At 45.8% G+C, this 12682-nt stretch overlaps 1 protein-coding gene across 1 annotated transcript; it reads left to right on the top strand.

Annotated features, from left to right (window-relative positions):
- Positions 1-8008: 8008 nt before the first annotated feature.
- On the top strand, positions 8009-12381 carry GJA8 (gap junction protein alpha 8). The gene is made up of 2 exons (XM_040584128.1): positions 8009-8044; positions 10536-12381. The coding sequence occupies exon 2, from the start codon at positions 10546-10548 to the stop codon at positions 11740-11742; it is 1197 nt and encodes a 398-aa protein (XP_040440062.1). The 5' UTR covers positions 8009-8044; positions 10536-10545; the 3' UTR covers positions 11743-12381.
- The last annotated feature ends 301 nt before the right edge of the window (positions 12382-12682 follow it).

Genomic DNA, 12682 nt, shown 5'->3' with positions numbered 1-12682 from the left:
TTAATAAATTGCTGAGGCATGAGAGGCTTCCGTTCCTTGCTGGCATCTTTTACACTGTGCCCAAAGAAACAATCGTATCAGGCTCAGGAAGGCAAATGACTGAAAGGGCAGGGAAACAGGAACTGTCCCCACGGATGTCCTCCCCAGAGAGGCTGGGAACATGCTCTGCTGTGGGAAATGGGAAGCTGAGGTCAGCCAAAGTACAGGGCAGGTATGCACATCTCTCAGGACTGGAGGAACAGATAACAGCCTGCTTTGCCATCCCCACCGCTCCCCTGTCCTGCTTGTGGACTCTCCCGGGCCACCTCCACACCTCGTACGCACAGCGCACCTCTGCCACATCATTCTGCGGTGTGGAAATCACGGCAGGGAGATAAAGGTGGAGAGTGGGTGGTGACAAGGCTCCTGAGAGCCCTGAGCCCACCACTCAGCACGGCAGGCCTCGGTGGCATTAGAAGAGCCCAGAAGAAGGGGGAAAGGAGTAGGGCATGAGCCCCCATCAGAGGCTGGAAGGCAACAAACCTCATGGACAGTGAAGCAACACGGGACATTTCCAGACATACCCACTCACTCCGATCTTTCAGAAGCTTTGTCCTTTCCAGCTCCTTGTGCCTGAGGATGTTAAGAGATTGTACAAGAAGTCTTGATAAAACAAACATTGAGACATCCCCTCAAGAGGCTGGGGGATATTATTAGCCCCTCTTTTACTGGCAGGCCTGGAGCAATTAATTATTACCAGAAGTATTATCAGGTGCTTGTCACTGCTTTCCCTGGATCCACTTTACATAGTCCAGATTTGCTGTAAGCAACATGTTCCCTAGCTGGTCCGATACCTTGCAACTCCTGATAGCAGTTAATCCGTTTCTCTGAGGAGGATCTCAGTAGTGGTGGAAGGGCCATAGTCTAGACTATATGCAGAGAGAAACTGGAGTCTATGGACCACCTCAGTATGCAGCGTGCCTTTATTCTCAGATCTTCTCAGTGATGTCCTCCAGCTGATGTGCTCCATCTCCATGTCCGACCAGGTGGTAGGTTCTAGGCAGGGGGCAGAGAAAGTGGCAGGTAAGAGGAGGGTATATGGGGACCGAGGAAAGGCATTTTGTGTGTGATGGCTCCATGATGGATGTACTACACCTTGCCTGCAAGCTCTGGGCCCTTCCCTGGTGCACCTCTTCAGAAATAGCATCTGCACTGGCATGAGAACTTACAATTTCTAACCAAGACACTGTTGCAAAGGTCTGTATTTCTAGAAATAGTTTGGTCAAGTTTTAAGTGAAATCATGCCGATCCATGAAATCACATGTCTAAAAGACTGTTCTTGTCTTCTTAGCCCTGGCTGCGCTAATAGCTGTACCTGGCTGTACCATAGCACCTACCTTTGACACGTAAGAGTTCACCTCCTTTGCCTTACACATTCTTTGTAAGCTCGATGCAGTTTTTATTATTAACCATGCTGTTATTAAAGGGAGAATCATGCAGGTCAGCTGGTACACATGAGAAATATTTGCTGGACAAGGGATGCAGATTCAAGTGAAAATACAGATTATACTAGCAAAAAGAGTGCATTGTCAACAAATTTTACACTGATTCTATAGGTAAAATCATTGACATACAAGTGATCTTCACATCAGATTAACTCCATCTATTTAACCGTTGTAAAAGTGCTATAAAAATCATAGTCACAATAGGTATTACTGGATCACAGCGACTTTCCTGTGTTTGCTTTGCCTTAGTTTTGTGTCTGCGGGAAAAAAACCAACCGTAAGAAATGAGGGGTGAGGGAAGAGAAAAGCAGGGTTCAGATACAGCGTACGGACACACTGTGCCGCCTTCTTCATCCATAGCATCCCTCGGTCTCCTCCGGCGCTGTACGGCGCATGAATGAGAACACACCGCCCGCTAGTGGATGCGGCTGCGGGAGCCCGCGCGGCTGAGGCTGCTCCCCGGCTCTGCGGTGCTGGTCCTGCTCCCGCAATCGCACTGGGATGAGGTGGGTGGCTCCTGTTCCTCCTGCCCTCCGATAAAATTAGGGTCTCTGGAAAGGTCAGCACTGAACTGAACGCAGAAAGAGGTTCTTGCTGGAAGTGCCATGGTTCGCTCACACCCTGTTTTTCAAGTTTAGTGTCAATGCACAGATGAAACGCTCGAAATAAGCCATGGCATTTAATCTTACAGTTACTACAGTGAGCAAATAAATGAGTTGAAATGTGGTTACAGTGAGCAAACACCTCTAAATGCGTGTTCAGAGCCATCACTGAAGTCAAAGAACAAAGCAGTGACCCTCCCGAAGCTTCCCCGAGGACAGCCCTCCTTGCATTGCAGTGTGGAGATACTTCTGGTAGCCTGGACTGAGCTAGCACCAGCATGGGGAGCAGCAGAGCACCACTGTGCTTCACGTTGCCCCGATAATTAGCCCTACTCCAGAGGAGATAATTAACTCAAGTGGAGTGCTTTGCAGATGCAGCCAACCTGCTCACAGACCTAAGCTGGTATCTCCCAGTTTAGCATTGCACCAGGTGGTGTAGACAACCCAGGATGTCCAGGCTGAGTTTTCAAGTTTGGTGACAAGATACATTTTTTTTTTTTTTAACTGAATATATTTCCCAGGTTCTTCTAGGTCTTTGGCCCTACATAAAACCGTAGAACCAAAGACCTCAGCAAGCCTCCCTCTCCCCCCAGTTGTTTTCCTGCTTATGAGGTAAGATCATCCTTAACAGATGTTTGTTTACCTCTTCATAAAAACCTCCTGTGATTCTACAGCCTCCCCAAGCAGTGTGCTGCAGTGCTTTGCTATTCTTACCATTGCAAAGTGTTTTTCTAATGTTTAGCTATATCATTTTTATTGCAAATTAAGCTGATTATTTCTTCTTCTGCTTCTGGTGAACGTAGAGGACAACTGCTTAGTCTCTCCACCCATTATAACAAATGTTTATGTGCTGGAAGACTGTTATCATGCCTCCCCTCCTGTTGTTCTTTTCCTAGAGAAAACAAACTCAGTTATTTTATCCATTCCCTATAAGTCATGTTTTTTCACATCTCTTATCATTTGTTGTTCTTTTTTGGAGTATCTCCAATTTGTCTACATCTCCTGTAAAATGTAGTGCCTGGAACCGGACACACTGTTCCTGCTGAGAGCTCAGCAGTCTCGAGTAAATGCACAAAATAATTGCTTCCTTTTGCCTTATACACAAAACTCCCCTTAAAGCATCTCAGAATTAGGTTTGTCTTTTTTCTGTGGGAAGCTCACTTAACAGACTCATCTTCGGTGCAATCCCAGCTCTTTCTTTGCTGCACTGCTGCTGAAATGGTTACAATCTAGTCTGCGATTGGTATCGATGTGGTTGCCTTTCCTGAACCGTATCTTGGTGCAGTCACCTCTGCAGAGGGCAGCCCAGCTCTCCAGTGCCTCACGTTCCTCTCGAATTCCAAACACCCCAGCCCCCCTGCCTTCAGGAGGACCTGCCGTCCCCCCAGCCCAGCTGCCAGCGTTTTGGTTTTGTCCTCTAGTCTGTTGTCCAAAACATGCAAGGAAATACTGGGCAGCCCTGGAGGCAGAACTTCAGGGACACCATCTTCCCAGCCGGGAAAGTGAAGCCCTGATAATTACCCCTGATTATGATACTTCAGCCTGTGTACCCTCTGCATGGTGCCTTTGCTTGCCGCTTCGGGAGCCTGCATATAGATATTTTCTAAATGTTCACTAAAGTCAAGGTATTTTATATCTACTGTTTCCTCCTCATCTACCAGGCCTGTTAGTCAAAGAAGGAAATTAGCCTGGTTTGACAGGGTTTGTTCTTCAAAATTCCCTGCTGGTTGTTTCTTATCACCTTATTGTCCTTTAGCTACTTATAAATCGATTGTTTCATAATTGGTTCCAGTATCTCTCTGGGTATCACTGCTAGGCTGGCTGGCCTGCAATTCCCCAGGCCCTCTTATAATAGTAATTTTCAGAGAAGAACTACATTTAAGTTAAACAGATATTGAAAGGCATTCCACTTTTGCCCTGCTTATCTTTATTCATTGTCTAGTTTCGTTCCACCCCTTAAATTAAAAACACCTTTCCCATGAGTATTTATCCCCCACTTGAGGCTCAGCACAATCTGAGCCTGCCTGCACCTTGTCTCACGTGTTCTTGCCCAAACCTTCCCGTTACTTACATACTTACCCAATTTCCCTCCTTCTTGCTGCTTTGTATCTTCCTCCCTCTCTTTTTTATATATGGTTTGTTTGCAATTCCCTAGAAAAATCTATTCCTCAGCAATTTATATCCCCCAGTGCCTGGAGGGCTCTGAGAGAGTCCTGGAAAAATCTCAGTGTTCTGCCCTTAAAATGTGGACAGTGACATTTACCAGCCTTGCAGGGACCTGGCGAGTTCTGCCCGAAGATTTGCCCAGGGCTAGCTACATTTACGTGATGTCTGAGACCAGTAGGTGGCAGAGAGAAAATGAAATCTGGGAGACTGTGGTCCTGGCGATCAGGCAGATAGATGGCTTTGGCTCTGGGATGGACAAAGACACATGTTGCTGGAGAGCAGGGGCCTGCTGAGCTGGGTACTGCCTAGCAAGCAAGAGTGCTGGGTAAAGCTCTCGGCTTCTTGTAGGGAGCCCAAATACATCTGGTGTTCAGCTTCAGCCATGAGCGAAAGGTCTGTGTGCTCAGCAGAAGAACAGGAAGCATGTGCCACTTTCTAGCTAAGCAGATCAGGAGAAGATAACTTTGTTTGAGGGAGAGGTATCGTTATCCAGGGTTGTGCGCTATATAATTGCACAATCTGCTATCATGCATGAACAGAGCTGTTCAATAGCATGGCCCTGCCTTGTCCTGACATCATGTCTGTGTTGGAAATCCGTTTGGAATGAAAAATCCCTCATTCCCCAAGTGACCTCGTAGTTCTCTGAGCAAAAGGCTGAGTTGCAGTGGAGACTTCACAGTCTCAGTGGTGCCAGAGATGAGAGCTCAGTCACCAGCCTCAAAGCAGCTAAAGGAAGAGAAGTCAGCAATGAAGTAACCTTCTTTCCAAACAAAATAACATTTTAAAAGTGCAGGAGATGTCCATGGTTCTTTGAAAGCAAGAGAAGTCCCAAAGGCAAAAAAAGTCACTGTAACAGTGTTACTCTCATTAGCTGCTACTCTTTCTAGCACCAGTTTTTGGCGTGGAAGTACTTGGCGCTTCTACAGGTTGCCTAATGAAAGCGTAAATCCTGGGCCGGGTGCACAGTTACTAAGCGCTGGCCGTTATCAGTCCGGCACTGTCAGTGTGGCTGTTCTTTTGCAGACTCAGCAAATCTAGCATGCTGCGCGTGAGGTCCAGTCTTCTAGACCTTTGGTGTTATGGTCTCCTTTCTTTCACAGCCATGGCTTCCATATCACAAAGGCAGCCCTGACTTCCAGCATTACCCTCATGCTTGAGGGAATCAGGTCCCCTTCCTGCTCTTCTCCTGCTCTGCCCTCTCCTCTTCATCCTCATCTAAACCAACCACTTACTTTCCTGTGTAGCCCCAGCACAAGAGGAATCCCTCGCTGGCCATCTTCACCTTCATTTAGGCCATTTTCTGTGCCTATTTTCTTCAGGGGAAGGGGCCCCTAGTGAGCTGCTGCCCCAGAGCTCAGTGGTGCCTTTTGAAAAGGTTTTCCCTAAACCAGAAATGTCCAGCAAACTCAGTGTGCCCTGCGTTAAAGGCTCTGCACCCTAGTGACAGCAAAGAAAGGCACGCTGATCATTCCGATGAAGGTAACATACACCGAACGATCAGTGACTTGAACACAGTTTCTGTATCAGCTGCATCTTGCAAGCTGTTCTGCAACTTGCCAGACAGGGTTTGATATTTAGATAGTGTTTGCAAATGGCAGATAGAAGGTTAATGGGAAATGTCTCTGACAGTAGCTGGATGTAATTTAGAGATGGACTACAGCCATGTAGTTACATACCAGATTTGGGTTTTGGCTCGTTATATTAGAGAGATAAGGCCCAGAAAGGGATACGCACATTCAGCCAGAGCCGAGTTTTCAAAAAAGACAGTTTCAGTCTGAAAAGGGATGGAGAGTTTAACATCTGAACCATCTGGCCTCTGTGATGCACCAGCTTGCAGGCATTCTTTAAAGGTGTTAGCTGCTGGTGGCATCATTTAGTCCTCTCTCTCTTACTGCTCCTCAGAGAGAGAATGAGGGTGGCAGTGATGACCAGTTACTCCTGTATTAATCATAGTTTATCTGAGTAGCATATAGTGAAGCAAAGCAACAAAGGTATTCCTTATTCTTCCTTACTGTCCTTATTCCTCTTGTTGACCAGACTGTGCCTTTTCTTATTCACTTCAAGTTCTTTGGACTTGTGTCTTCTCCTCTGTGTGTCTTCTCTCCAGGAAGACTACTCCCATGCTTTACATAGCAGAGGCTGAAAAGTGTCATGTATAGAGCTCTACTATGTCTCTAATAAGAGCGTGATTTATTAAGGTGTTCAGAAGATGACCTTCATTCCAACCGCATGCATAGAGATTGATTTTTCTTTGGTGTCTCCAAACTGGTCCCTCTTGCAAAATATGATTCTTTTCCATCTCTCACTTATTCTTTAGCTCTTTTGAAATCCAGTCTGAAATAACATCATCTCTGCCTCCAGTTGTGCTTTGGACTTTGGGGCTATGCAACTTAGCTTAAAAGCTGTTTGGGAAGACAACTGCTGAAATAAGGTGCTGAGTTTACATAGGCACAAATGGTCAGAAACACTGAAGAGAGGCCTGAAACCACTGGTTTGGAGATACAAAATTTTGTGGCCCTCGTATTATAATATCTCATTCAGATAGCAGCTTTTCTAGAGACAGAGTGTCTCCCAATGCCATTCTGGGGAATTAAATTCAGTGTTGAGTCTGCATAAAGAGAGAGGAGAGCTACTTGCTGCTTCATCACTTTATGAGCCTGGTATCTGTACCGTTGCTTAGCAGATCTTGCTTTCAGTAATCCTCTTTTTCTTCAGAGCTGAACACCAGGAGCACATTCTGGGCAATTCGTACAGAAAGGCTACAAAAATAACACCTCAGAATAAAGTTATATCCCTTGGCTTATAATCAAAACTCAGAGGGCTGTTAGCTGTACTTGTAGATGCGGTTACTGAGCCTGTGATTTTTCTCTTCTGCAGGCTCTCCAGCATTTTTGCAGCTGGCTGGGGGTAGGCGAGTGCGCCTGGGGTAACATTCCTGTTTGCTGGGCTGCTGGAATTCAGCTGTGCTCCTTAACAAAACAATTTGGTTTAGCCATTTTTGATGCATGTCCGTGCACAAGACGCATTTGGAGGAAAAACTAAGCAGAACTAAACACACTGAAAGGCAAGGTTGTAAAAATGGTATTTCTCAGCTTTGATTAATATCAACTGATGATCTAGTTTTCCCATACAGCTTCTTTTTCTGGGTAAAAGAAGGTAAACGGCAGTCCAAAGTATCTGACGATGCCACATACAGACCGGGTACCTCAGTGCCTGCCTGTGCTGGAAGTCAGCGATGTGACTTGGCTGTCAGAGCTGGGTGCAGAGTAACAAATCAGTTCAATTAGTTCTGCCACTATCAGGGATGTTGGCACTCCCTTTTCACCTGTCACACCTCAACACCTAGAGACCAGCGAGTGGGGGCACACACAGAGCTGTGCTGAGCCACAGCAGAAGTGCAGAGATGCTTCGGTCCCTGCTTAACTGTGCAAACTCCCATTTATGCATGTATTAGGTTTTCACTGCCTGTCGCCTGTTCCTCTCCCCCCTCTGCTTTTTCATGTTCAGTGGATTCTCCTCTCTGTGTCTCTGCCTCTCTTTCTCTATTTTTTTCTCCCTATTGTTCCCCACGTCACTAACTGTCACTCACTTCATAAAGCCGTCTGGCTCGGAGCTTAAATATTGCAGGGCAACTAAAACCCACCATCAGAGCCAATTCAGTCATATCTGCTCAGTCGTGCGACAAGATCGGGACTTTTAGGGTAGGGAAGAAGAGAGACAAAAGTTCACTCTTCCCTGCAGAGTGCCAAGAGAGGAGGGGGACACATTTCTTCGGTGGAGCCTTTCACAGCGGCAAGTTGCTTGCTCAACGTCCTTAACCTATACAGTCTTTTTCGCTGGTAGTGTGCTCAGGTTGCAACATCTGGGGGGGTTTGCCACGAGCCCATGTGAGTTAAGAACACGAGTCTGTTGACTCTGAGTGGGCTTAGGCAGTCTCCAGCTCTTTCCTCCCGACAGGCAATTTAGGGGAAAAGGTGGCCGCCTAAATTCATCGCTTGCACCTTTTTTTGAGACTCGAGGGGCTGATTGCTTACAGGTGGAATCCTAGGCATTTGAACTGGTTGTACCACTCATCTTCAGTCTGCCCAAAATCGTTCCCTGCAGTTGAACTGACTGAGCAACCTCGAACCACTTCTCTTGCAGAAAATAGAGAGGATGGTCATGGCAGAGTTTTGAGAAACGTGACTAGTTCGGAAGTGATCTCAGGAGGAGTTTAGCCAAACATAGCGAGCTGCAAGCGAGACATTTGTCGGAGCTAGGAGACATTTTTCCTTCTCTTGTACAGTGAGTTTTCCGTATGATAAGGTTTATCACATCTAGAACGGCGCTCTTGCGTGCTGCAGTGGAAATGTGCAAACGGTAGCTGTGGATATCAGCGTGACTCACAAAGAAAGAAAGGGATTGAGTTAACTGCGGTGCCTGGGGGACGATGGAGTTTATATTGTGTGTAGTCATGTTTTTTACAGAGTTGCACATGATTGGTAACTGTCGGGTGTACTTTGCTCTGTGAATTTGCAGAAAGAGAATGTTTAAATCAGTTTAGATAATGTATGTAAACAGCGTAATCTTCTGCTAGACTTGTTAATGTAAGTGCTGACATTAACACACTCTTTTACACAACTTTAATGACTGAGAAAGTAGCAATTTTCTTCGGTGATTTAATTACATGTTTGCCACTTACGCATGCAAGGTGTTTGTGCAAGCTGAAGGACTGCGTTCTGTTCTTCGTTTTCTAACATGAGTGTCTGGGGTTAAAATTTTACAAGGTTGAAAGGCAGGGAAAATGAGTTTTAGAAAAATGACATCAGAAGGAATTTTTTTGGTTGAAAATTCCTGAAATTCTCCAGAGCCATAGAACTCTCAATATTTTGTGTGTTTGTCTATGTGTGAATATGCACACACAGTAGTTGAAACAGACTGGTATGCGTTGGTGTGTTGCAACATATGGCATTACAAACATATCCCAGTGGTATCCGAAGGAGGAGGGAAATTAGATACTCAGATTTCCACGCTGTTGACTGTACCTTCTTTTTCCCACCACTTGTGTATGTGTGTCTGCATTTAAGAAACCATAGATGGAGGTAGTATCTAAGAGATGAACTTCCAGGTCCCTGTGAAGAGCTATTTTATGAATAATGTTTCACTGTTTCACCTTTCATGGTCCACAAGTCAGTCTTTCTGGATCACTGTAATATTCCTCAGAGGCTTCAGATTGCTGTAATATGTTAAATAAGCCCATCCCAAACAAGTTTCCCCTTTATTTCCTTCATTTGTATATCTTCCCTTGCCTAAAATTACATAGTGGGAAGTTTAGGATACATGGGATGAAGTCCTGGCCTCGGCATAATAACTTGTCATGCAAAAATAATGACAGATCTAATGTTTGATGTGCATTACTTGAAAATGGACTACTTTCGTAGCTTTCCAGTAGGGTATCTGCAGCTGGCATCCAGCTCTGTGTGAGCTGGAGGTAGCAGCACTGACATTTTAGAGAGAGAAAATAGTATTTCAGGTCCCGGTTATAGACCTTTGTGTTTTTCTCCAGGTTGGTTCCAATGTCAGTGTGGCAACTGACTTCAGAAGAGGATAAAAGAATAGCCCCAACACCACCTAATAATTATATTGTATATAATGCATGCTATATAGCAAAACTAGTATATATGGTAGTTATGAAGCTTATACATTATTGCTAACATCGTAATGGTGTTGTAATTGCTATTCTTGCCCAACAGAATGATTTCTAATGCAGAATTAATATATGCAACCTAGAGAGAATTCAGGTTGGTGTAGGTGTAGGATGGGCACCAATTCAAGATCTGTTTGACCCGTGTGTGGTTTTGGTGCAGCAGAGTTTGGGTGCTTGAAAGCTTCCCTCTGTTTTCTAACCGCTGCAGCCGCATGCTGATAAATCTGTTCCACTGTACTGCTGGCGAGTGTTTGTACGTGTACAAAATCTAAGCAGGCTCAAGCAACTGAGCCTACAAGGCACTACAGAAGACTCTCACCTGGAAAAGGAGATAAATATACTCCCCGGCTGAAAAGTAATTGCCCATTTAGAGCCAGGGAAGAAAGAATTTAGCAAGCAGTTTGCTCTGGCTTCCCAGCTCTCCTCCTGCTAATAAATCATTGTGATCAGGCAAATAAGCGAGCAACCTTCTTTCTGTTCTCAAACTGTATTAGGGAAATACTGGTTGAAAGCAACAAAAGGCATCAGTGGGAAAACCTGAAGTCTTTTAAATTTAGCATAATTTGTGGTCATTCTGTTTCTGTTTTCTTTCCTTAGACAGTAAGAAATGGGTGACTGGAGTTTCTTGGGGAACATTTTAGAGCAGGTGAACGAGCAATCCACTGTCATCGGGAGAGTCTGGCTCACAGTGCTCTTCATTTTCCGCATCCTGATCCTGGGAACAGCTGCTGAGCTAGTGTGGGGAGACGAACAGTCAGACTTTGTGTGCAACACCCAGCAACCTGGTTGCGAGAACGTCTGCTACGATGAGGCCTTCCCCATCTCCCACATCCGCCTCTGGGTCCTGCAGATCATCTTTGTGTCCACGCCTTCGCTAATGTACTTTGGGCATGCGGTGCACCACGTCCGCATGGAGGAGAAGAGGAGAGAGAGGGAGGAAGCCGAGAGGCGTCAGCAAGCTGAGGTGGATGAAGAGAAGCTACCCCTGGCTCCAAATCAAAACAAAGGCAACAACCCTGACGGGACCAAGAAGTTTCGCCTGGAGGGTACCCTCCTGAGAACGTACATCTTCCACATCATTTTCAAAACCCTCTTTGAGGTGGGATTCATAGTCGGTCAGTACTTCCTCTATGGCTTCCGAATTCTCCCCCTGTACCGCTGCGGGCGGTGGCCCTGTCCCAATCTTGTGGACTGTTTTGTCTCCAGGCCCACAGAGAAGACCATCTTTATCATGTTCATGCTGGTGGTGGCTTCCGTGTCCCTCTTCCTCAACCTGGTGGAGATCAGTCACTTGATCATGAAAAGGATCCGGAGGGCCCTGAGAAGACCAGCAGAGGAACAGCTGGGGGAGGTCCCAGAGAAGCCCCTCCATGCCATCGCAGTCACCTCCATCCCGAAGGCCAAAGGCTACAAGCTGCTGGAAGAAGAGAAGCCGGTGTCGCACTATTTCCCTCTCACAGAAGTAGGGGTTGAGCCCAGTCCCCTTCCATCAGCCTTCAACGAGTTTGAGGAGAAGATTGGGATGGGACCATTGGAAGATCTCTCCAGAGCATTCGATGAGAGGTTACCATCGTATGCACAAGCGAAGGAACCAGAAGAGGAGAAGGTAAGAGCAGGGGAGAAGGAGGAACGAGAAGAGCAGCCAAGACCTCAGGAAGAGCAAGGGGTGAAGAAAGAAGAGGAGGCGGTGAGCGATGAAATTGAAGGGCCTTCAGCACCTGCTGAACTTGCCACTGATATGAGACCCCTCAGCAGGCTAAGTAAAGCCAGCAGCCGGGCCAGGTCGGATGATTTGACTGTATGAAGGTGCAGGACACAGGGAGCACATGGAAAGGAAAAGGTTGAAGAGAAAAGGAGAGATAGAGAAAGAATCAAAAGATATTTTTAGGCAAAGTGCTAAAATGGCCATTTGAATAGTATTTCCTCTTGAGATTCTCAGCTGGAAAGGTCCTATCACGGTAACTGTGCCTTATTTGCCCTGTATGTTCCATTTGAAAAGGAACATTTTTCCCTGTTTCCACATGCCAGATCACTTCTTACAGTAATATCTACACTGTACACATAACTGATGTCTTTTAAAACCTAACATGGCAGTGAAACCCAAATGTCACCACTGTGAACGTATTTACTGGAAGCTTTGTGTTCCACATTTCTCTAGCAACGCGGGGAGGATCTGTCTCTTCAGCCAGCGAGGGGGAAGACTGATTAACAACTGTATCTAGTATTTCTTTTCCTGTTTCCACCTATGGCATGCTGAGCAGATCTCCCCTTAACTGTTGGCACGGAATTGCAGTTATTTAATTCACAAAATTAATTCTGTGCTTCGCATCAACGTGCTGAAATAGCAAGCACTATTCCCCCTCCCTATTCAGAAAATAAAAGCCAAAACATCCCCAGTTTCTCTGCGAATGCAAATCTGAGTTAGGTAAAACATATTTTCCCTTTGCCAAAAATATTTCTGCTCTTCAAGTGACATTGACAGTAGGCAAGGTTAACAGTAGCTCTCTACTCGGATTTAGCAGATGACCACAGATGGGTTATTTGTTCCCAAGAGGGTCATCCAGCCCCAAGCCTATTTCCGAGCACCAGAAAGAATAATTCAAGTGATATTTTTTACTTGTAGTCTTGTGACTTAAAGATCTGAAACTCAATTTAGCAGAGCAAGCGTGGGGAGACTTCTGTGAAAGAAGGAAACAGCCACAGTCCCCAGAGCATGAAACCAAATATAAGCCTTCATGGCATGA

This window comes from Falco naumanni, chromosome 2, assembly GCF_017639655.2.
Source record: "Falco naumanni isolate bFalNau1 chromosome 2, bFalNau1.pat, whole genome shotgun sequence".
NCBI classification, from domain to species: domain Eukaryota; kingdom Metazoa; phylum Chordata; class Aves; order Falconiformes; family Falconidae; genus Falco; species Falco naumanni.
This window is presented reverse-complemented; position numbering and strand designations above follow the sequence as displayed.